The sequence below is a fragment of the Camarhynchus parvulus genome, chromosome 4 (genome assembly GCF_901933205.1).
Source record: "Camarhynchus parvulus chromosome 4, STF_HiC, whole genome shotgun sequence".
In the NCBI taxonomy this organism is placed as follows: Eukaryota; Metazoa; Chordata; class Aves; order Passeriformes; family Thraupidae; genus Camarhynchus; species Camarhynchus parvulus.
This window is the reverse complement of record NC_044574.1, coordinates 60,817,779-60,843,296: the sequence shown is the minus strand read 5'-3', so window position 1 is coordinate 60,843,296 and position 25,518 is coordinate 60,817,779. Positions and strand designations below refer to the sequence as shown.

Below are 25,518 nucleotides of genomic sequence, written 5' to 3'. Positions count from 1 at the left end.
TTAAGCTGTATCCTGCAGCCAGATGCTGCAGCCTGGCAGGGTGTGGAGGAATCCTGGCTGGGACACGTCTGAGAGGAGTCCCAGAGGAGCTCACAGCCTCCCTGGGCCACACACACACACACCCCAAGGTGAGAGAAGCCACCAAAGTCAAACACTTGAAAGCACATGGTGCTGTGCTGCTGCAGCTTGCCACTGTCCCCGGCCAGGTCAGCAATGATGCTCTTACAATCTTTTCAGTGAGTGAGGGGTGCCAGGGCTCTACAGCCACCTGCATGCAAGAGAATTAGGGACATGGATAAATGCTGCAGACATCAGTAGTTTATTGGCATGTTTAGTCAAAACACATTCAGAATGGAAACTTAAAAGTAAAAATACTTTCCACCTGCAACAATGAAACTAGAATCTACTAGCATATAATGCTCGACAAGTTACAGCAATAAAGATGGTAATCCACTGTCTCCAATACCTACTAAAGTCAAGATGGTCAGCCAAGTTTGTTGAAGTAGAACTGTAATGACAAAATACTCCCACCATTCACAAATCAGCGACTAACAGTAATGGTCAGTGAATCCCTTCCTTTGCTCCAAGAGGTACATTTACTATTGAGAGGGTCAAGAACACGTAAGAGTCCACAGTACAGCAGGTGAACTATCACCATGTAAACTTCTCTGGATGATGTTCCAAGGGTTCGTGTCACTCAAACAAGAAGCAAGCCAGAAAAGCAGAATGGCTCAGGAGCTCTTTTTACTACTCCGTTTCTGTTGTCAACTATTTCCAGTACCATTTGCCATACAAATGGATTAGGTGGCAGCAGAACACCACAGCACTACAGAAGGAAAAAAGAACCTCCAGGCTACACAAACCACACTGGTGGCACACTGCTAACTGATGACAGCAATTTGTCTGAGGGCTTCAAACCTAAGGAGTGGAGTTGTGTGGTGAGCAGTTCAAGTACTACAGATTTCCAGGTAACAGCTGAAATGGCAAGACCTTCAACAAAAAAACTGAAATATGAAAATGCCAATTGCTAGAAATGTGTCCCAGAAAAGAAAGTGTATGAAAATAGTGCAAGACTTACCATGGAACACAGAAGACCTCAAGTCTGGGAGAGAACAGACACAGATGCCATTTCCCCAGACCTAGCATATCAGAAAAGATGAGCAAAATCCTCCACATTACTCCAAACCAGCAAACGATTGTATAATCCAGAGCCAGACTGCCAGGATGCCCTCCCTGCTTTTGCTGAAATTGCCTTTCTTCTTTAGCTTGAAGCCTTCTATGTTCAGCAGCAGCTGTTGGTGGTCCCACCTTTGCCCGGCCGCATGCACAGACACCCCTTTGCTCTGAGCCCGGAGCCATGGCTCAGCACAGGGCCCGCACTGGGCCTACCCCGCACTGCCTGCTGCAGCGGCGGCTTGTGGGAACGTGGAACATCAGCCACAACACCTCTCCACGGAGAACCCACCAGTCACACTGCACAAGAGCATGCCTCCTTTCTATCCATAGGGCCAGAGCCACATCAGTGTCAACTTCAGCTGAGAGTTATGTGCAAAATGAGTACAAGTTTTTCAAAAAGTGCAACTGGAAAATGCAAGAACATAAAAGCTGCTGTTTAGTTCTCTGAAAATTGCAGTATCCCCGTTTGATAAGCTCACCCTCACAAAGGATGCTTAGGTCTACCCATTATGAGCTGGCCAGAAGCGCCCACCATTCTCGACTGACTTCTGAAATTCAGGTCCAAGAGAGATTAGAACTCCACTTGCTTTAACTCTGATTAAAGAAAAGAGACAACCTGGAGACTACTAGGATGCCTTCATCCTCCCTTCCCCCCCACTGCAAAAAAAACAGGCAAACTTGTTAATTGAAGAGCAAGGTGGATGATCATTTTAGCAATGTTTACTCATTGAAAGATACTGCAATTTTTTTAATACAATTTTCCAATTATTTAAATGCTTTGCAGCCTCTTGGCTTTGCAGCACAGTACTTCATACACTATACTGTACAAAATCACCAGCAAGACTGGAATGATGTATTCATAGAAGGCACCATCATGCTTATTACATTACCAGAGAACTCAAATACAGTCAAGACAAGTTTCACTGTACAACGCTTCTCGAAGGGGGAAGGGGAAGGAGGAGTGTGTTGAGCAGCCATCCCTGCACTGAAGAGGGGCAGATAGAAAAATCTGATGTGAGCTATCAAACTTGTTGCATACTCAGGGCTACGACTTGGAAACTCTGGGTTCTGGTTACAGCTAACTGGATTCCTTCTGGAACAAAGGTGTAGTCTTATTAAGGTTTGTGTGTGTAGAGGTTGGTCACAGCAAGCAGAGCAGATGCCCGCATCGTTCCCCAAGCTATTCTGTCTGAGTAAGAGGATGAAGGTTTTCCCTCCGATGCCTCCTGCAGCTGTCAGTATAAATGAGTTCAGAGGACCCATTAGTGCATTTTGATGAGTGCGTAAACACGAGTTTGTTTGGAGCCGAGTGTTCTAAGAAGGAAAAAAAAAAGGCAAGCTTCTCCAATTGCACAAATTGCACTATTTGTGTTTCCAACAGTAGTAGGCAGAAACGGTAACACTTACACAAAATGTGCAGCAGAGGGTTTTTGACTGAAAGGACCTGAATTCTACTGGGCATGTCCTTTACTTCAACTTCTGTTGCAGATAGTTAACTGGTCTTTTCTTTTGTTTCATTTTCTTTTTTCTTTATTTTTTAGTCTTCAATTCTCCATGTATACATTTATAAATTAAGAGTGTGACTCCTGTTGTGAAACTGGGGAAAAAATGTCCACCTCAATTTAAACTGGAAACCAAAGGATGTTTTCACATCAAAGAAACGATCAGAAGGGCTGTGTCACATTCCAAAGCTAAAAAAAAAATTAACAAGAATGCAAACACGATGGGTAATGTACCACTGCCAAGACTGTCTGCCCACAGTGGAGACTTCAGCGACGCTGTCCAGTGAAACGGCCTTCCATCTGCCCGGTTCCTCGTCCAGAGCCAAGTTTCTGTGCCATGCCACCCCGTGGAGGAGGTCCTCTTCCGTCCCGGTCCCGCATCATGCCGCCGCCCACTATCCCGCGGGGTCCCCCTGGGCCTCTCTCATTGCGGCGGAGATCCCTGCGCTCGTCGCCGCCGCCGCGCGTCTCCCGCTCACGAGCGGCTCTGGTTTTTTTCTCTTCCACGTTCAGGCGCACCTCCCCGCGGAACATTATGGGCTTGTGGGGAAAAGCGGTCAGGCACACGTTAGTCACCACGGCACTAAGCCCACTCCATGCAAGGCACACGAACGCTCTGCACTGGCTGTGGGCACCAGCCTTCCTGCACGCGCATGCCCAACACAAACATGACCTTTTAGGGGCTCCCTGCAGCATGCAGCCTTAGCCCTGTGGAATGCCATTCTTACATTCACTCGGGCAGGCAAGGAATTAAAGTGCTTGTCTCAAGCAGAAGCAGTGTTGTCTTTAGCCTCTTCACTGCCAGCTTTAGTCTTTCCACTTCAGGGTCCAAGTTCCCGAAGAATTGCTCTACTAGGTCTCACTCCCACACCATGGAAATGAAAACTGCTGCTTTCTCCCCTCCAGCTCCTCAAAGCAAAACTGCAAGTAACCCTGCTCCCTCCTCTCAATCCCAGGGTGCAGAATTCAGAGATCCATGTGATGCTCTTTGAAAGGTTACCTGTTCCACTTTCAGCTAAAGGTTCTCTAAAAATAAGTTCTGAGCTTTCTGTGGAGCACTTGTGTAGAGGTAAAACCCCCAAATTCCACATGGTGCAGTTTGAGGAACACTGGCAAAGCTTTTAAAGCTACACAGAACTCCTGACAAAATGGCTATGCCAAAACTGTTTTTCTTTGAGCTGTTTTTGAATGCCAGAGCCAACAGCAATGCAAACTAGGATGGCCCACAATACTTGTTTAGGTTTAGGCCTTTTGGTCCATCCCTGGAAGAGGATACTCAGTACCCAATGCCAATACTTACTTTTGCAACTAAAATTCGCTGGACCGGTTCAGAATCGTCAAACACCACGAAACCAAAATTAGGCAGTTTTCCTCCCACTCCCTTAGTATTTATGCGAAGTTCTACAACATTTCCAAAGCCTGGAGAAACACAAGGGAAGAGACACTTTATTAAAACCCACAGTGCCAGCTCTACCCTCTGCTCGTTCCAGACATCTGTAGTGTGGCACTACGTCAAAGCTTACCCATGTAGTCCAAATCAGTGTTACCTGACTTTTAAACCCAGCTTTCCATCTTAGTCCCCGGAGCTGGAATCACTACTTACTCATGAAGAACTCTTTCAGTTCACTCTCATCAATGTCGTGTGGCAAGTTCCCAACAAAGAGCTGGTGGCTGTCTGGATAGCGAATTATCCGACGATTATCTGACTCATTCTGCTCCATGTCTCCCCTTCCTACCATCAACACAAAGAGGAAGGTAGAACCACTGAGGTTAAAAGATGTGTGTAAACCTGGATGAACACATCTAGGGGCAGCAACAAGCATATTCCCTCCAGCCAGCCTGGACTCCAAATCATGCTCCCTCATTTCTGGTTGAAGGCAGCAGGCACAGGCAGTTCATGATCAGCCAGGCAGACACAGGTACACACAAGGCCTCAGCAGACACCTCTCCTTCACCCTTCCCAAGTAGTCACACAAGTTCATCCACATTACCTGGCCGAGGTCCTCGTGGTGGAAAACCTGGTCTTTCCCTGGGACGCTGCTCACGAATGCGAGGAGGTTGAGACTGAGCTTCAGGTTTAGTTTCCACTCTTGGCTAAAAGAGGAGAATGTGCATTATTTAACTCTGGCCTGGTAAAAAAAAAAAAAACAACAAAAACCCCAAATTCACAAAAACCCCCACAACACAAGACATGGGTAAGTGGCATGCACAAAACAAACTCTGGAAGACAGACATCGGTGTCAATGTGTTTGAGAGTGGTTTTTTCACCTGTCTAAATTCCTCTGTACCAATCCAGGACTGCAGTGTTCATTCATCACTGTTGAAAGGCGCAAAGCAAACATCTCTCAATCAGAGCATCTCCCCCAAACATGGCTAAGGGGAATTTTCCATGTTTGACCAGGCATTGAGACCCCAACGTTCCATTATTCACAAATCCCTCAGCCTGACTTAAATTGTAGAGGGCATAAAGCTTCCTCAAGCCAAGCTCAAGCTTCATGGATTAGGAGGCAGTCCAAGATGAACACAGACGGACAAATCAAAGTTCTGTCTAAGTCCCCAAGGAATTATTTCCCTCCAATGCGGAACAGCTGTATGAAAACTATCAAAAAGAAAGAGGAGAACAAAAGCCCCTGGAAGTATTTCCTAAATGAGTTTCTACAGACTACCTCTTAGGATATGCTTCACCTTTCCTGATGTCAGGACCACGATGCTCAAAGTACACCCTTCATATTCAGGTACTAGAACACCCATTCCCATTTTTTGCAAGCTAAAAATTTGCTTTATGAGAAACAGACAGAACAATAAAAATGTTTCTATGCAGACTACTTGTCACTGAAGCAATTCGCAACATTTTTTAAATTCCATTTCTGTACAACAGTTAAGCAGCTGCTGGTTTGCTGGGTTCTTATCTCAGAAAAACAAAATTATCCTCAGGAGCACAAAAATACACAAGTAGCCTGCAAGTAAGATTAAACACAAGGTGAACAGCTATAGGCCCAGACTGCTGGAGAGAAGTAGTTTATATTAAACATCTCCTTATTTTCCTTTAAGGACTCAGGACAACTGGCAGCTCCAGACAGAGCACTTCCCAGGGGAAAAAACCCTGGATTTCACATGCAACACGCAAGTGTTACACACCCAACAAATGTCTTAAGCCCTCCTGTCACTTGTGCTTCTAGCTCACATGCAGCTAGGCATTAGTCTGTCCTTACAACACTTCTAGGATCACTTTTTAAGAACAAGCTTGGAAATCAGTCTTCCTGTTAAATCTTGCTCCCCTCTATTTTGTGAGACACTGGAGCTCCTCTGCCACCTTTCACTCACATATCTTGAGAACATCATAAATTACACCTCAAGAGCAAAACTTGATACCTCCAGACCCCCATTTCTTGGATACTCATGGCTATCAGGCTTAAACTCCTGCTAAGTCACTGATGTCCTGCTGTTAAATCCCAAGTATAACAGCGACCTTGAACCTGCCTGCTTTGTGTGTCACTGATCTTCTCAGCCAGCACACAAACAGCTGATCTCTCTGGTTGTTTTCTAAGGAGTCCCATCCTTTTCGATAGAAAAAGGCTGCCTCAGTGCCTCAAGAGGAAAGCCCTTGTACAGAACTCTGCTCCCCAAAACACTGCCACAACTGGCAGCACCACAAGACTTCAGATCAGGGCTGCCCTTTGCAGCCCAAGCAGCAGCTCGTTGCAACTCACATCTTCCAGCATGTCCCAGCAAGCACAGAGTGGATGGAAGGACACTGAGTAAGGAGTTCAGGAAACCCCAATTACCACAGGACCCAAGTATGCCACAAACCTCAGCCTAGCCGAGCTCTGACAGCCATTAAGGAAAAGGTGGCACTGTCTGTTCTCTTCAGGAGCTCACGTGGGGAGGGAAAGGGACTCTCCCCAAAAGACAAGAATCAGGCCCTGCCTACCTCCGCCCCTCTGCAGCCCTATGACAAACAATGCAGTAATAAAAATGGGAAGTGAAAGTAACTGAAAATGCTATAAGGAAAAGTCCTAGTTTATCAAAGTAGGCAGGCTGATTTCTAATCATCTACAATTAGAAAAAGAGCAAGAAATGCTGACCTGTTTCACTCCATAGCTGTAAGGAAACAGCCCTGAACCAGTTTGTATCCAGAACAGCACATGTGCAGTCCTTTGAGGAGTTAACACTACAGGGGCTGTATTTTTAACTTAATAGTGGTGGGGGGGGGGAAGAAACTGGAGTGATGCAGAGAAAAGAGTGAGCAGGGCATTTATTTCTCTGTAACATCACTGACACCAGCTACAACAGCATCTCAAAGGAGCCACTCACCCACCCACCAGGGTATCTTCTGTCCTTGTTTACATGCAGTGTCTGGCACTAATGGATCCCTGAAAACAGGAAAAAGCTGCTACTGATTTGCAGCTCCTTGTTCAGGTGCCTTTTATACCCGACTTCTACACACTGTGTCTAAAATACTTTCAAGAAAAGGAGCTCAGAATTGACTAATTCCAGCTACAGAAGAGCTGAAATTCCTGCCATGTCAGTATTGTTCAGAAACTTCCACACACCATTACTTAAAACACAAAGTCAAAGATAAAGAAATCAAAAGGCACAAAGCACAACAAGCAACAGAGGCAACACAGGGGAGTTTAAGGGGACATCTATAAACTATCTCCTGCTCTCTTGGACAGATAACCCGAAATTATTTTTGCAGCCACATTACAACCATCCACCTTTTCTGCGGCAAATAAATTAAAACCAATTTTGGCTTTGTGTAAGGAAAATCTATCCTGCACTAGAAAACCCAGTTTTTACAGGTTAAATACCACCTAGGTGTTCAAAGCTGATGAAGACAGACTTCCCAACTCATTCCATAGCCTTTATTTGATGTCCTTGATAGTCCCAGCAGACCAGAAGCAACACCACGTAGGGTGTTGGGGTTTTTTGGTTAATTTTCTTTCATTTTTCTCTTTTTCTTCCCTGTTTCCTTTTTAACATGCATTTAAAGCATGAAGGCTAGTCCTAGACAGAGATCTCTCTGTTACCACAAAATTGAGAAGAAACCAGTGCAAGAGGAACAGCTGCAGCAACGCAGCTATTCTACTGAAAATTGCAGCCTCACACAAAGGCTGGACAGGAGCAACTCAAGATATAGCACTCTAGCACACCCTGTCAATGCACGGGGTCAAGGACACATTTTCTGGTTTAAGCACTTTCATACAGATGGAGGAAGCTGAATTGAGAGTCTCAGAAGGTCTCACACCACCTTGGCATGAGCAGGACATGAGCTGTCACCGGGTCAAACTCGATCTCCTCTTTTCCCTCCTCACCCAGTCAACCTAGGAATGGGAAGATAGCATTGTCCAGGCAAGGAAATGTGAATCCTTCCATTCCTCACACAGTCATAAGTTGGTACAGGGTTCTGTGATAAGCTGATTATCCATAGATAATGACATCCAGCATAGTCCTCTGGATGTTAGCCTTACAAGGCAATTGTGCACCTCAGAAACGGTGCACTCTGTTTTTACTGCTGGGCCACTTCCACCAATGTCCTTTTCAAACACACTTCAGAAAAGTAACATTTTGTGGGGAATTGGTGTTTCCCCTTTAAGCCAAACCATTAAGTTAGGTAAAAAAACCCAGGAGTGATTTCCTGTTTCCACAAGGCCAGATTTTAACATTACCATCACCCAAAGTTCCACCAGTTACACGTTCGTGGCTTTACTTGGACAAGGAGGTGAGTGCATTAACATTTAAGACACAATTAATTTGTGCAATTTAAGTCAAACAAGTTGATCTGTTAATTTAAAAAACTGAAGCAGTTTGCAGAAGTAATGAGACAATCCAAGGTGTTCACAGATGGGTTACCTGTGAGACTGGTGCTTTAACATGGGGTGGAATTCCAGAGGAAGAAACAGTACCACTAGGAGGCAGGTTTTTACTGGTCACTGAAGCCCAAGAGAAAGCCTGCAGGAAATGCAACAAACCTAGGCTACTAATCACGGCAAACCACTGACATTCCTACAGGGAAACTTGGCTGCTAAAAACACACTTTTGGTTCATATCTGACTATCAAATAATGGTTGTGCAAGCATACAATGGAGGTACAGAAGGGTCTGCAGTCCCAGCTGTCTGTGGATTCCAATGGCATGGAACAAGTGTGTACCGTGCCCACTATCGCTACTGAGTGAGCCCAGTGCCCTCAGCATTCCCAGACAACTGCTTTTCATCATGTAACCAAACCGAGGGCTGAAAACCCTGTAGTGTTCAGTGTCTTTTGCATGAAGAAAGGAAGCGGATGCCTGAAGTTACAATCAAAAATGGAGAAGAGAAAAAGGACTGGAAAAAAAATGTGGGAGACATGCTGGAGCTAGAAAACGACCTGGCTCCAGCTCTCCCTGGCTGCCCCCAGCACTCTGCAAGCCCCCAGGGTTAACCACACCAGAGGATGTGCCGTGTGCACTCTGGTTTCTAAGATTAGGCATCCTGCCTCCAGGAGACACTCAGTGCCCCCACACTGGTTTTGAACCTAGGCTGCAGCAATTCTACAAGCATCAGTGTGTTCCATGTATTTTCAAGGAAAGAGCAGCGGTTCCCATTGTATGAGATTTTTGGCAGTGGTAGCCACAGGTGTTTTCTCAACATGTTAACTGCACAATTAAAAATGTCTACACATGCATATACCCACACGCACACTTTACAAGAAGAGCTTAAAATCTACCATAGGTGATGAGCAGCACTTAAAAATAACATTTCTATTTTAGTGAAACTTCATATTTTTACAAGTTCAAAGGTCAAGCCTAGTTATTCTTACAGCATGACACTAAAGAGAGGTACTAGTTTAGGCACCCAAAAAGGCAAAGTTTAAAGGCCAATCCAGTTTCCATCTGCACTTAGTAGCACAGATGTGACTTGTAACTAACCTTTGGTGGTTCTTGTGGTAGCGAAACAGGTTCTACAGGAGGTGGAGATGGAGATTTCTCTTCTAGTTCCTCAAGGGTCTTTTCTTCCACTTCAGCTTTCAGCTCCTCAGCTTTTGTTTCAGATTCCAATTCTGGCTCAGGTTCATGAGAAGATTCTTCCAGTGCCTCCTCTATCCCATTGCTAGAATAGCCAAATGCAATTGATGAGCTTATCAATTGCTTTGCATTTTGTCACATTTTGTAAGCTGTGCTATGGCAACAGCCCCGCTATGAAAAAGATGGCTGTGTCTCCATTTGCTACAACGGGGTCTTGTACATATACAATACAGTGGGAAGTGAAGCTGTACTCCCCTGCTGGGTACAAAACCAGATTTTACTTCTGCTGAAGCAAAGACATTTCTACAGTTCTTTGGAGAGAATCACACAGCCTTTTAACCCTGGAGAAGAGGTGCTCAACTCAAGCAGTGCTGCTTCTAAAAGAACACGAACACAGTGAGGACCAATGGACGATTAAGCTACACACATAACCAAAGCCAATTCTACTGTTCCTTTACCAAAATGCTACACAGCTTCCTTACCAAAGCAGCTGTGAGTCCCATTTACAGAAAATCACATGCAACTTCTGTGCCCTGTGTGGTTGAAAGGTAGGGGGTCTGAACATCTCCTCTCTCCAGCCACCCAGAATGCTAGCTTACCTCCAGTCACCTCTGTCTGCGCAGCTCCTGCTGCAGGCCACCACATGCCCAAGCAACTCTATGACGATCAATGCCTTTACAGCCCCTTTCCAAATGACACAGTAACCCCAAAACAAGACCTGACTTTGTGCTCTCAGGCATCCAAAACTTACTGCATTATCCTGAGCAAGCCCCTGCCAGAATTCCATTACTTTTCCATCACATTTCTCATAAGAAGCATTAAGTGACTTGTGTTTAGTGTTACCACTGATGCACTCAGCAGGTATTGATGTCATACATGTTTTTTTAACAGGGGAAGCAGAAAGTCAGTTCTGGCCCTCATTACACCACTCCTATGTTTCATGAAAAGCACAGGGTTTGGTGTTGTTTGTTTCTTTGTATTTGTGGGAGGTTATTTGGTTAGTTTTTGTATTTTTCTTACAAAATCATAAATATATTTTTTTCTTTGATCTGGCTTAGATTTGCAGACACTCAGGACAAAGACCTATTTTTCCAAGAAAGAGGAACAGCAGGCTCTCAAAAAGTACATCTTTCTCTCAGCTCCAAGTGACCCCCAAATTTGAGTAACATATCATGTTGCAGTGTGATGTATTACCCTGTCTCAGTATCCCAGTTCTTTACCCAGGTATGCCAATAACACCTCCCTTCCCCCTGCTAAGTGCTGTCCGTCAATCTTAACATTCCAGCAAGGGCATCATGTGATTGGCAGAGTTCAAAAGATGCCTCTCAGGCCTGGGGTCATTGGGCTATCCAGGTGTCATTTGTTCCCTGAGACTTCCCCTTTCTTACCTGGTTGGTGGGATCCCTACCCCTTCCCTCCCCCTCTCCCTGGGGTTAGAAAGACACTGCAACCACGCGGCCTCGTTTCTGTTGGAGCTGTTGCTGCATTCAGAGGCCTGTGTGACAGGAATAAAGCTCTGGATCGAAACCCTCCAGCAGAACCAGACTCCTTTTTCCTTCACTTCACCTAAAGCCTTTCTGCCAGAGGTAAACCTGAGTTCCTGCATGCCTGGACTTGTCCCAAGTGCCCAGCTGCAGCATCCACCTAGCCAAAGGTGTCTCTGAGGTGAAACCACCTCAGCTGCCGCCTCTGGTCAAGCAGCAAGAGCCAGACGAGCCCAGGCACGTTCCATCCAGCAATATTGGGATTTAATTCCAATAATATCAAGATATCCCTGCTCAGTGCAAGGGGTTGGACTAGATGACCTTTAAAAGGTCCCTTCCAACTCAAACTGGCCTGTGTTTCATCAACCATCCTTTTGTTAACGTACCTGTGACCTAAGTCACATCATACCAAACCTTCTGGTCCAAGTCTGGATTACAAAGAGTCCATTAAGTGTGTACATACATGGGGGTGGCTCCCTTTTCATCTCACTTTTGAGACCAGAAGTGAAAATAACTAACAAACATTAAAGAATACCCCATTTCTTCTCTTCAATAAAGAAGGAATGTCTCAAAATAATGTAATGTTAACACAGATCCCTATCAAGCTAAGTGAATTTTCCTAAACTACCTGTTAAATCACATACAGAACCTAAAGCCAAAGCAATTCTGTCTGTGGTTTTTATTAAGAAAGCAACTTCATATAATAAAAAGCATTTCTTACGTTACAGGATGGTTTTCATAATAAGTACTGCTTGCATTCTCTTGCACAGGTTCAGGTGATGGTTGTCTTTCCTCCTGCTCTTCTTCCACCTCTTCCTCAGATTCTGACACAAAAAAACCAACTTGTCATCTCTTATGGATCTCCACATGAGTACACAAGCCGCAGTTAAAATAAAAGCATATTAAGTCAGCAGCAATCAAAATAAAGCTTCACCAAGAAAACATGGTAAAATGAGCTGCAAAAAAAGATGGAAGAGGCTGCCTCTCAGTCAAGAGATTTTCACAAAAAGAGGAAGCCAGACATATTACTGCTAGGAAGTTCTGGGAGGAGGTTTTGAGGCTCTTGTAAAGCAGCGGGTGCTTTTCATATGGTGGCAGTGAAAGAGAAAGATTGCATTATTACCTCATAAATCTCAGTGCCTCAGACTCAGATGAACCTCAAATACAGGGATGATTGCCTAAAATGCTCTATTCCACAGAATTGAGATGAACAAATTCCAGAAACCACCCAGTGAATACATGTACACATGTTCTGGCTACACTGTGATTTGCTCTGTCTCATTGAACAGAGGGGGAAAAGCCCAACTCAGGTCCATTTCAGCCCTCAAGTAGCAATGAATTACTGAGTGTGAGGATGACATGAAAATGAACTATGTGTCATATCTGAAAACCAGTAAAGACTTTTCTTCAAATTGCATTCAAATTTGACTGATCACAGAACACAAGCGTGCCTGCTGCAGCCATGGCAGTAGAAGTTCTGCTGCTCACTGCTTCCATTCTCTGTCAAGCCTCACCCTCTGTGAGCCAGTTCAGCCCTTCAGGGAACACAGCACTACTACAGGACCTTCATTTTCCGGAACATTTTGGACCACAGAGCTTCAGTAACAACACCTCTGTGCTCCACAGCAGGCAACACAGTTTGCATTCCAACATCTCCACAAACACTTCTGGCAGCTCTGCACACAGAGAGAGGAACAAGAATGACACAAACCCTACACACACAGTCCTTCTCACCTTCATCAAGTTCTCCTTCTGAATCCCCAAATACTTCATCTTCGTATCTGAAGATATCATTATGGACGTAGAACTTGTTTGGAACAGATCCCTGTAAAAGAGGAACATGCAGTGGTTAGCATATATGGAGTATCAGCAGACAACCCAAGGATGGACCACGGACCTAAGTTTCGGCGTACACGCCGACGTTACACAATAGGATTATGTCACTGAAGTTATTTTCTGAGTTATTTTCTTTTTCTCTAGGCAAACAATTGAACAGTAGCTTCTGGCCAACTGAAAAAGGAAGTCTGAAGCAGAATAAAATCTGCTAATTTTGCTAAGTCACAGCAATCATAGATTTTAACTAAGTGTACAGCCCCTGAGTTTCATTGAGGAATTTCAATTTTCTCTACTACAAAAACTTTACAATGAAAACCCTGAACTTCCATGGGGTGGCCGTATGCTTACAGCACTGTGCAGGGAAACAATGAAGAAATTCAACATGAACCTAAAACATTAATCTCCAAGCACACGTTAGTTTGTGATGCTGCAGGGGGAAAGAAGTAGAAAGAACGCAAGACACCTTCTACCACAGCTTTGCTCTCACCAAGAGCTAAATGTGAGCAGTAACTTGTGCATCCTATACTCCCCGCTGCCATCAGACTTGAAACTACACAACTACAGCAGAGATTTGATCTACAGAGCTGAACCTTGTTATTCAAAAAAATTATTTGTGCCAATGGCAGCTCCCAAATGCAAGCTTCAATTTTCTTTGTATTACTGCTCTAACATTTCAAGTCCAAGGAAATAAAACAGCTCAGGATGGGTCCAATACACTAGCTTCTCTGCACTCACACACTGTGACACATTTAATGGTACTCTCCAGACCAAGTTTTAAAGCCAGATCCTATTTTTTTTAGATCCAGATCCTACTTAGTTTTTAAAGTCTATCCTATTTTTTGTCCCAGGATGACAAATGGTAGCTACAGGTGAGGTCAGTTTTTTCCACCATTATTTCAAGTGTGACACAATCGCACATATCCTTACTTCTGGAGCAAGCACAAAAGTCTGCATGAACTTCCTCATGGGCTGCCCGTTGTTGGACAGCTCTCCCATGACCTGCACGACCACCCCATCGCTCAGAGTGGCGTGGGCATCCACGTGACGGATCTTGGTGTGGCACTCACTGAACTGCAGGGACATCACCTTCTTGTGGATCTCCTACAAACAGACAGACACATTTCAGCTGCACTGAATTCTGTACAGAGCTTTACACCTTCTACCTCCCTGAGTCTCAACTAACCCCAAAAGAGCACTCCCCTGAGGCTCAAAAGATACATACAGGAACCAAGAAGTGTCTTTCACTGAGAACAGTCTTCCTGAGCTCTCTTAACTTCTAATCTGAACTTTTTCACTAGGATTCAACTATTTCTCAGAGTAGTCAAACAGCATACAACTGCTATCCAAGTTTTCCAGCTGCTTTAAAATCTATGATCTATTTTAAGGCTTTAATTCTTTTAAGGGCTTGTGAAAGGGACAGGATTTAGCTTGTGTTATATAAATAAAGAAAACCTCCAAAAATACCCAAAAACCAAAAAACACCAGCCCCAAAACAAAAAAACAAACAAACAAACAAAAAACCACAAACCCAAAAAAAACCCCAAACCATCCCTTTACACATCACTGAAGTAACCAAACATCACAGGAGTGGGGAACATCTGCACTGCTAAGATCTGTGTGCTGCAAATGACACTCTGCCAGTGAAGGGAGAAGAAACCAAGCCTGCCCTGGACAAAAAGCCACACTGCTCAAAGCTGTGGCTGCCACATGAAGAGATGTCCTAGGTGACAGAAAGTTCTGATAATGCAGTACAACCACAGCAATCCTCAATTCATTCATTTCTTCACATAGTTATGTTCCACTTCAACAAAACTCTGCTCACACAAGAATATCATGAAACTCACAAAGATCAGTCCTTTCCTGAAGAACTACTTCTAACTGAAACAAGATACATTTGTAGCCCAAATCTATAAGGACCCCTCAATTTTGTTTCCCTATTCTGAAGGTATATTCTGCAGCCCAGATGCAAAGCTGAAGAATCAAACACAAATGCCACTGAAGGCAGAAATAAGCAATCAAAACCCCTCAAGCTAACAAATTCCTACCTGTCTCTGAACAGGAAGCAGTATCACAATCCATTACTCACCAGGCAAGAAAGTCAAAGTCACTGGTGAAGAAAAAACCTTGTTTATTCTGAACATTAACAAGGATTACAGGACAAATTTTAATACTCACAGCTTGACCATACACTGCCTCTTGTGGTTTCCCACTGGCATCCAGTCCTCCATGAACATAAGAAGAATTCCTGCCATAAAACCTGCAAGCAAAGAGATGTAAAAATCACAGAAGTGAAAAAATAGAACCAAATCTAAAAAGAATTTTAGCCAAAAGTTGTAGAGCTCAGCACTTCACAAATTTCACAGATTCCAAAGGCTCCAAGAATACCGGAACAAACAAACTTAATACTCAGCAGTGCAGTTTGCCCAAGGTGTTGTAGCAAACTCCTACATCAACCTCAACCTTTGGCTTGCTTCCTTTAAGGAAGGTGGCCACTTTGGCTGGAAGGTTCCTCACCCTCAGAACCCCCTGCCTCGGACAGAGGCATCAGGCCAGCGAGGTACCACCCTCCTGCCACTCCTCTGAACGCTGTTCTCTGCACAGCCTTGGCCAGCACTGAGAGTGGTTTCGACATTTAACTACGTACACTCGCTCCCAGTATTTTTCATACATTTCAGAGATCCTTTGGCACTTTCATTCCACTTCCACATTTTGAGCCAACAACAGTCTGATTGCATTTGGATTGTTAGTGTCAGCTTATAAAGCAGGTGACAAATGTTTTATATTTTCAGTACATTTATATTAACAGAAAGAAACATTGTATCGCCCTGTGTTTTTATTTAGGAGCATGCTTTGCCTTGGGGGTGATAGCCATGAGATACAGATGCTAATATGCACCTTTATTATCCACCCTTGTACGGCATATATGAAATAAAGTTGTAATGAAGTACTTCTATGAACTCAGTGTCACACAAGAGTGGCAACAGTGGTTTATTCTACTGAACTTAGAAACTCTTTTTAGTTCTACTATTGTGGAAATAAAACTCCAAGACTTTTACTCCCTTGACTATGTCCAGGAAAGATTCTGGGAAATATTAGATTGTTTTCTTTGGTACCAACCACAAAATCATGACTTTGAGCACGGTCCAGCACTTCCTAACAGCAAGGAAATACAGAAACTTAGCTGAAGCAGAGTACAAGCAGATAGGAAAACATCTTTGCTCTAAAACATTTCCCTCTAAATTCCAAAGCAATCTCTCTGAAAGTCAGCAGTTCTTACCAAGGACCTTCACAGGGGACCAAGAGTTTTAACTTGTTTTTAAGGAACTGCTCAAACTCTCTGGATGGCAGAGCCCCCAATTAAATGGAATTAAAGACTTCTGGTTAAGGGGCCAGAAAAGCCTTACAAATTCAACTGAAATGCAACAGGCATTCAACCACATCGAGTAACATCCATTTAGAGGGCAAACTGATCTCTGCTGCTCCTGAGGCCTGGGCAAGCTTTAGATAATGACCAGCAACGGGATCCTCTGTGCTCTTCTCAAGCTTTTAGTACGATGAAACAATAACACTTGTTCTCCTAACTCCCTCACTGCTGCAAAGAGCACATCAAGCACCAGAACACCAGGGAAACCCAAATCCTTCTGTGGCAGAGAGCAAGCAGCTGTTGAGACTAACAGCAAGATAAAGAGGAAGCATAAGATGCCCTCTCTGGAGAATATCACTCAGAAGAAAGGTGCAGCCAAAGAACACATAGGCAAATATCCATATCTGAGCCTGACCCGAAGAAAGGGGCAGCAGTGGCAGAGACTGCAAGGGGCTAGAAAACATTTCATACAAGCAGCTCCAGAATTGGGTAAGATTAAGCCAAACCAAATCAAAACCTCTTGGACTCTTCTCTGCAGAGGTAGTTAAGAGAAATTCCACCGGTGCTGTTGTGAACGACACTTGTGCCACCTCTCAAGCGGACAGAGAATGCCCCTGAGCAGAGAGTAACACCTGCACCAGGGCAGACGCTCAAGAGTGTCTATCCAGCCTCTGCAGGTATTTTTGGGATCTGTCCACATTACCATTTTATAGCCTTAGAAGCAGCCCATTTTCCCACAAAATAAATATCTTGACAACATGCCATACATCCACATGATCTGACTTGGTTCTAGAGCCTAAGGAGTTAGCAGTAAGATGAAACAGTTTTCCAACCTCCCAGAAGTTAGCCAGGTCCCGTTTCTCCCATACTCAGAAACAAATGTCTGATTCCCATCAAACAGGACATGCTTTTGTTCCCAAACATTACCACTTGGGAGTGCTAGTGTTACCTGTGCAAGAAGTCAGGAGCTTTGTTTAGCAGGGTGTAGTACTGTCTCACAAACTCCCGCCCTACAAGCAGGGGACTTGGCTTCTCCATCACCATTTCTTTGGTATTCAGTGTCAAACGCTGTAAGTGAAAATATTCATGTTACTTGGAAGGCACCCCCATGAATCACAACTTCCCCATAAAAGGATAAACTTTGTGATATTAGGATTGAAACAATTAAGCATACAGGGCCTTAATTCACTAGAAAATACTCAACCAATTCAGGACAGCCTCTCCCACCTCTTTTGGGTAAATAAGAAAATTTCAGTCTATTCATGTATTAGCTTGATGAAAAGGGAACAATGGATACAAATCCCTTACAGAACAGGTGCTTTGAAAAACATAAAAAACCACCCAGAAATGAACAAACAAAAACCCTGTTAAAAATCTCCTGCACCATTTACTTATCCCTTTGGCTGATGAATGTTTTAAAAGCCCAGTTCAACAGCCCTGCAAAGCAAACAGGAACACACTTTCTCAAGGCACCTGGTACCTCTGCTTCCAAAGGTTACTGTCACATCTGTAGGATGAAGACAGAGTACCAATATGAAGTAACCAGGTGGGCTGGATTCACGCTCCATGAAGACAGGGAAGGGAAACCTCAGTGCCTCAGAGATGACCAAAGACTTAGGTACTGGTTGTCCAACCTAACTGCATTTCACTTTTGTCACAGCGTCTCCTAAGCTGGAAAGGACTTCCAGGGGGTCACGTGCTTCCACCTGCTATGCTCCTACTTATCCATACTGTCCTACAGATCATCCCTGTCATAAAATAATCCTCAGTACTCGAAAACACTTTTTAATAGCTTGCCAGTACCCAACATGTTGCTTTTGCCAGCTCACTTAAGACTACCACCGTCTGTGATCATGAAATTCTCTCCAGTTCTCACACAGGTACTTCATCTACTTTCTCTCTCCAAGAATTAATATGTATGCAAGGAAACAGGCAAAGGAGACCAAGTCAAAAATCTAAGTTTCCAACTTGGGAGATAATCCTAGAGTAAGATTTTTGGCTTTTTACCAAAATAACCTCGACCCATCAATCTGAACCAAAGGCCAAACAAAAGACTGTTTGCAATTACAGGCAGACAGCACATAAAGCACATGAAGTGAAACTGGAAGATGAACCTCAGCTTAAGAAGGGCCTCTAATAAAGGCAGAACACACACAGGAACAATACCATGAACGTGTCAGATCCTGCATCATAACGGAACTCAGAAGAAAAAAGCCCACATACTTGGCTCCAATAGTTTACACTTCATGGACAACCCAAATTACCTCAAGCCAGTAATCCAAGCCACAAGACAATACCTAGAAATGCCCCCAACTACAGTTAGTCAGGAATCACACCTGAAACAACAGTCTCAAAAACATGCAGGTAATGTAGAAGGCAAGGCCTGAAACACAAGTCTTGAACCTCCAGATGATAGGGTTATCCAAAATCCTATCACAATAGAGGGCTTTTAAACAAACCCTTTGATATAAATCACCAAGACTCTGGAACACAGTATTAGTTTTGCCTCACAGGAAGCCCCAGAGGAAGTAATTATGCTAATGAGACACAAAACCAAACGTCAAAATACTATGGGACATCAAAGATTTGAGCCCTGTGCATGGATACAAATCCCTTACAGAACAGGTGCTTTAAAAAACATAAAAAACCACCCTGAAATGAACTAACAAAAACCCTGGAGGTTTTTTGTGGGTTTTTTTTTCAAAGCAGGAGTAAAGGAAAGAAAACAAAGTATGAATTCTAAGAATTCTTAGAAACTAGCCTTAAAAAAAAGGACATCTCCATTTCTACAGGTGAGACTATGCTTTTTTTTGTTCCCTCGCCTCACAGGCAGATGATGAACACAAAACTGGTGACAGGACTTACATCCTGAGCACCTGGGAGAATACACAAAGATGAAGCCTCATCAGGATATTTTGAAGAACCTGTTAAAAAGCAGATGATGGCCACCACACGTTCTTATGAATATAGCAAGAAGCAAAGCATACTTGTTAGCAAATTTCTGGCATTCCTCAGTGAAGACTGAAAATGTCTCTGGGTACAAAACAAAATAATCTGTGACAAGCCATTACACTACAGGAGAGCTGTATCCCACTACATCTTTGCTTCATTGGAAGCTGTCCTATTTCCGCACCCAGCATCCCTTCCACATTTCACGCGACAGCACCGTGGTGCTTGACACACATGACACCATCACATAATTTTAGAGGATGTCTCAGTACAATCCTTCACTGGTCTCAGTGTTATTTCCTTTCATTATTTCCTGAAAGATCTCAACAGGGATAGCAGAGCCTTAATGAACTGTTCAGGTCTCCCAGGTCATTAAAAGGCAGTGAAATAAAATCAGAGGTACTCCTTGCTAGCAACATGGGTGCCATGAAACCAGGCTTTCAAAAGATTAAAATCTCCACGTGTCCCAGTTAGTACAGCACCTCCCTGAATGTCAAGGACCCGAGCCTTAGCAGGCCCAAGGGGTTTGGAGGTAAACACACCAGTGAAATTTAAGCCCAAAGTCAGGGCATGAACATCAGCAATTCAAACAGGCCAGATTTACAAGGAACAGTATGTCCATGGATTACCAGGCACCAAGGAAGTCCCATCGATATCAACACTCTATAAAAGCTCTACTTCCAGTTTCCACCAGCACACACTCAAGAGTCAGTGAACAGCAAACTAAGAAAGAAGACTCTGAGTGCTCTTCTCAGCTGAATGTAATGAGCCACACTCTTAGATCAGCCTGAGCAGCCATTGAGAGATGAGAACTTATGGCTCAAGGCACCCAGGCACACACTAGCCAGAAACAAAATACTGCTCTTAGTCTGAGATCCCAGCACTGAGGTGGCACCACCAGAAATCAAATACACTCATCTGCTGGCTCCTTTAAGGTACAACTGTACTGTTAAAATAATCCCTGCACCGTGCACAATGGCCAAAAACCATAAGCCACCTAGACAGGGTAACAGGAACAGCCATGCAGCTGCTGCTCAGCCACAGGCACTCCTACCTACATCCAGCTGACGTAATAACTCATGGACAAGATTCCATTTCCACCTCACGCACTACTTCTGATTCCTCTGTTACCAGGAAGGCACACTGGATTTCCAGCGCTTTCCTCAACCAAGGAGGATCAGGAGCCACACAAAATATTTTGCAGTACACTCACAAGCTGACAGGCACAATGCAACATGGAATCTCTTTCTTCCCAAGGCTCAGAGGTGAGGAACCTGATTCCAAAACTAAAGAACACACACACATGCCAGTGAAGTACTCCTTGCGACTTCAACTGGTGTGACTCAAGTTTATAACAGTAACTTCAGCCTACAGGCAGGATTTCTTTCAGGAGAACAAAAACAGTGAGAGAACTGGCACAGAAAGGAATTATTTGCTACGTGCAGGCAAAAATAAGCAAACAAACAAAAGCAGAAAAGATAATTTCCTCCAAAGAGCAACTGCATAGTACTGAAATTCACCTAACACCTTCCAATGGCCATGACAAATAAAGCAAGGAATCAGCCTTTGCGACAAGGCGAAACTGCTGAGGGCTAACGGGACAAGGTACAGCCCACACGGAGACAATTGTGTTGAAGCACGTGAGAACAAACTACAATCATTTCTCAAGTCCACACTCCAGCAAGAGCATGCAAAGTCATTCAACCTGTAATCATCTTTATACACAAAACTTTATTAAGCTGTGTTTGTCTCTTGTTCAACTGAATAAAAAAAAAAAAAAACCAAGGAGAAACCAAACCCAAATCATCATCCATTAGTTTGCACTTGGGCAAAAAGAAACAAAAAAAAAAAAACAAACCAGAACAAAGCTGAACTGAATTTTGACAGTAGCTGAAGAAAGCATCGCCTCAACTTGAACATAACCTCCATCAAGAGAAGCTCCTAAGCCTTGCAAGGGAGCTGTGGGCTTCACCAGCTGTTTAAAAAAAAAACTATAAGCAAATAAAATTTTGTTTTATTGGCAAGCAAATTTCATCCTCTGAACTGAGTCATCCATAGATCAATTTGTTCATAACTACAGGCACACAGACATCAAGCTATCATTTTATATAAATCAGCAACAGCATGGCTTGTTTGTACATCTATAAGCTTGCAACTCTTGTCCAAGTCGTTAATCAGGTTTGAATACACCACTTAACACGAAAATAAATTTGAGAAAAATGTTCTTGCAAATGAGGAAGATGTTCCCCACACAGCGGGCACACTAAGCAAAGCCACAAGGGACTCAGTGCCACCTCGCACACCTCTGGAGTTGAAGGACAACAGAAGGGAAGGGGACAGCAGCTTTCACAATCTTGGACACGTTTGTCCTGAACCCAGATTATCAGTTTTAATCCGTGTTTCTCACAAGTAGACAAGCAAAAAAGAATGCCATGCAGGGCGCACTTGCTCCTGCAATCCATAAGTGCACCTCTGAGAAACCATCGGTGCCACACCTGGAATAAAGCTGAAATTCCAAACTGATGGCCCAGCAGGCCCAAGGCAGGGCATCCCACACACAGCCCTGGCAGGTGCCCATGGACAGGCAAAGCAGCACAAACTGCAAGGGAAAAATCCTGCACGGGCAATGAGAAGTCCCAGAGCACACCCCAGTATTGCCAGTACCATCCCTGTGCCATGCTCTGCAAGGTCAGCACTCAGAGCATCCTCCATCTGCAGCCAGGACCAGGAACCCTGTGTCATCTACCAGAGTCCCTTTACTTTATGATCTCCTTTACCTCCGTTCTGCATTCTGAACTGGCTGAGCTGAAGGCACAGCATGCAGCTCTTTCAAAGCAAGCTCTCCTCAGAGGCTGCTTTAGTTTTGGTTTGTGATTGGGGTTTTGGGAGGAGTTTAATAGCACCCTGTATCTTAGGCACACAGCTGCCATAGGGGACCATCCTCTGGGCAATTTAGCTGTGCAGTCCAAAAGGGCCAAGCCCCACCCAAAGAGCAATAACAACAGTGATCTGCTCTGGGGGAGCCTTTCCACCTCTGTGTCATCACCCAAGACCAGGTTCAGCGCCTTTCTCCTAGTGTCTCATCAGATACGTCTATTAGTCTGACATACCCATCTTTTCATGTTACTTGAGTTGCAACACATTCTTTATTTGTAAAATGCTCTCAAAAGCAGTAGCATCCAGCACCACAACTACTACAGCAGTAGACTCAAATCCAACACTGTGCTTTAAGGTATGGTGGTTCCTCACTGTATTTTCAGTACTGTGAAATAATCTTAAGCGTGAGAATAGATGTTTAATTTGAATCCTCAGTTCCATATTCCTTTACATTCAGAAACACTCATATTGACATCAGCAGTTACATGGTTGATGGACATTTGGTTTTCTCTTCAGTTAAAGCTAGTTTTCAGAGAAAAGATTTATGAAAAAATCACCAAATACAGATCACAATTTCACACGGCAACCCCACATCTGCTAAGCACACGGTTCTAAGAACACTTCCAAAGGCAAACCAAGATGATGTTTCTGACATCCAAGCAACCAGGGTTCACAGGAAGAAGGAATCCTTCAGAATGACAAGCTTTCTAGGGGAGGCATGGCCCTGTACCCACACCCACACTGCATGCAGAAATGCCTCCCGCACGAGAAGTCAAGGCTGGAAGTACAGCGACACCAGTTTGTCAGCAACTGCTTCTCAGCTCCCAATCCAAGCTGACAAATCCTACACTCGCTTGCAGTGCTACAGTAACAGAGCCATGTTACATTCAGAAACTTCGGTAGGGATTGATATAACTTCCCCTACTTCTCAACTCTTCCCAAGTACCTGGGGCATCTTTACACTTCTTTCTGCAGGAAAGCAGATCATTTGTGCACTCAACTGAAGAACATACAGAAAGGCATTGGAGCTGCCAAACCAGCAACGGAAGGCCAAAATAACAACATCCATACAACTGACTAAGACTTTCTGGTTGAAATTAACAATAATGTCATATGCTCTCCTTCCCTCCTGTGATAGTCCTTTTATGCAGTGGTACCTGGAACCAAGATCAAGACCCAGGCTCACCCAGCTACCCAAGGGATTTAAAAGATTTGCTATGGACATGTTCCTGGGCACCCACACTGCAACTGCAGTGACCTCCGAGGTGAAGGGTGGCAGAAGCCTGAGAACCCAATGAGCTCAATTCAGGTGACAAACGAGAACAGCTCAGAAAAGATCTACTCAAGGTATCCAGCGCTGCAGAATAAAAGGAGCTCACAACAACTTCTGCAATATCACTCCATGTGCTAACAGAGCAGCCCAGGTTACGACTGAGGAAAGGGGAAGCGCAGAAAGGTGAGGTCTGCAGAGCTGGGGCAGCCCTTACAGCCAGGTTGCCACGGCTGTACTAACTTGTAGGAGAGCAGCGGGGCCCGCTGAACCGAGGGTGGGGAGCTAAGGGAGCTTCAGCAGCACGACCGAGGCCGGTGCAGCAGCACCCTGCCTATGCCAAATCCCGCGTACCTCTGGAGGCCCCTGCACAGGGATCGATCCATGAAATGAAACAGGAAGCGGCGACCGCAGGGCCCAACATCACAGCCAGCATCGCGTAACGCGGGGCCTGGGGGCGCTTTTCCCCGGCCTCCCCGCGCCGCCCGGGGCGAGGCGGAAGAGCCGCCAAGGTGACGGCGAACAAAAGCCGCCTCCCCCTCGCTCCAAGCAGAGCGGGGAGCCAGCGGCCGGGGCGGGCAGCGAAGGGCAAAGCCGGGCCCCAGGACGCTGCCCCGCTCAGCGCCTCAGCGCCGCTGCCCTCAGCCCCGCGCGCGCCGCTCCCCTCAGCCCCTCACGCGCCGTTCCCGCCACTCCCCTCAGCCCCTCACGCGCCGCTCCCTCAGGGCCGCTGAACGGCCGCCCCCGCCCCGCACACAAACACAGCCCGCGCCGGGGCCTACCCTGCCCCCCGCCCCCCACGCCGCTCACCTAAGGGACAAAAGTCTCGGTGCGCGGGGCCGGGGCGCGTTTTCGCCCACGCCGCCGGGAGCTGCGCGGAGCCGAGCGCGGCGAGCGTGTCCCTCGGGCGGCGCGTCCCGCGGCGCGGGCAGCACAGGGCGAGCGGGGCGCGGCGGCGGTAGTGGTGTCACAGCCGGGCGGGCGGGCGGAGGAGGGCGGGCGACCGCGGCTCCCGTGCGTGCCTGCGTCCGCGCGCGCGCCTGCGCAGAGCCGGGGGGGAGGGGGAGGGGGGGGCGGGCGGGGTAGCCATGGGAAGGGCGGGGCGTCCTCCGGCGCTCTCCGCCAATCAGCAGCGGGCTGGCGCGATGACGTCAGGGGCTGGCGCCTACTTACTATGGCCGGGATGGAGGCACAGTCCGAAGGGCGTCCGAGCGGCGGCGGCGGGAGGGCGGCAGCGGACAGGGCCGGCTCCGTTCTTTGTTCCTGCCGTGCCTGTTCTCCTTCTCCTTGAGCGTCCGTCAGTTAGCACTTTACAGCTTCTCGTGGAAAAATAGAAACGCTTCTGAGTTATGCTGGAATAAAGAACTATCCATGGTAGCAGGTTGAATACCAGGTAACTCCTTTACTGGGTGGCAGAATTTGCCCCTTCGAGTATATTGCATCTCCAAGAGGACAGTTTGAGTGTGTCAGACATTGCTTTTGGAAGCTGCTTACTTTGTTTCTTGGGGTTGTGTATGTGAGGATGCAAGTACTGAAATAAAATTTGGCTTGTGGAAGAACCTGGTGTTGGCTGTTTCCTGTTTTCTTGCCAAGGACCAGCATCTTGTTATGCCAACTTGAACGTGTCAGGCGAGTTCTGCTGTGTGTCTGCCCAGAATGGGCCTGGAATCATCACTGTGGGGACGGGGAGGAACCTTTCCTAACCTTTGAATATTGCAACACCTTCAGTTTCAGAGGACTTTTTTTCTTTTCTCTGCCTTGTTTTGCACCTGGTGGGCAATGAGGTGTAGGAGGATCTGGGCCTTTACAAGGGCTGTTGTGAGTGAGCTCCAGCTGGGTTTTGTAGCACTGGCATGCTGCTGGGCAGGCAAGTGGCCAGGGATGCACAGCCTGGGAATGCATGACTGCTCAGCAAAGCTCTGGCTGTGTGGTGACTGCAGGCTGGAGTTGCCCTCCTGTGCATCAGGAAACTGCTGACATGGCTATGGTTGCTGTAAGTGCCTCTTTATTTGGTGACCAAACCCTACTGAAGGGCTTTTTGTTGCCCAACAAGGTA

The 25,518-nt window shown here is 45.5% G+C and overlaps 1 protein-coding gene across 2 annotated transcripts; it reads right to left on the bottom strand.

Annotated features, from left to right (window-relative positions):
- Positions 1-296: 296 nt before the first annotated feature.
- On the bottom strand, positions 297-24,458 carry G3BP2 (G3BP stress granule assembly factor 2). 2 transcript variants are annotated; one of them, XM_030947493.1, is made up of 12 exons: positions 24,273-24,457; positions 17,316-17,434; positions 15,178-15,259; positions 13,930-14,103; positions 12,901-12,991; positions 11,888-11,990; positions 9,587-9,767; positions 8,532-8,630; positions 4,670-4,772; positions 4,282-4,410; positions 3,979-4,097; positions 297-3,218 (listed from the first exon to the last, which is right to left on the bottom strand). In XM_030947493.1, the coding sequence occupies exons 2-12, from the start codon at positions 17,408-17,410 to the stop codon at positions 2,946-2,948; spliced, it is 1,449 nt and encodes a 482-aa protein (XP_030803353.1). In that variant the 5' UTR covers positions 17,411-17,434; positions 24,273-24,457; the 3' UTR covers positions 297-2,945. The 2 variants fall into 2 exon arrangements, with proteins under 2 accessions (XP_030803353.1, XP_030803354.1); XM_030947494.1 differs by lacking the exon at positions 8,532-8,630 and having other exon boundaries at positions 24,273-24,458.
- Positions 24,459-25,518: the final 1,060 nt, after the last annotated feature.

What these genes read in the sequence shown, in the direction of transcription:
- G3BP2 (XM_030947493.1), bottom strand. Translation starts at nt 17,410, where the DNA reads ATGGTGATGGAGAAGCCAAGTCCCCTGCTTGTAGGGCGGGAGTTTGTG. An exon ending in TACCACAAGAACCACCAAAG is followed by an intron (nt 8,631 to 9,586) that starts GTTAGTTACAAG and finishes CATTTCCTGCAG; the next exon opens with GCTTTCTCTTGGGCTTCAGT. An exon ending in TTAAAGCACCAGTCTCACAG is followed by an intron (nt 4,773 to 8,531) that starts GTAACCCATCTG and finishes CTCCTCTTTTAG; the next exon opens with CCAAGAGTGGAAACTAAACC.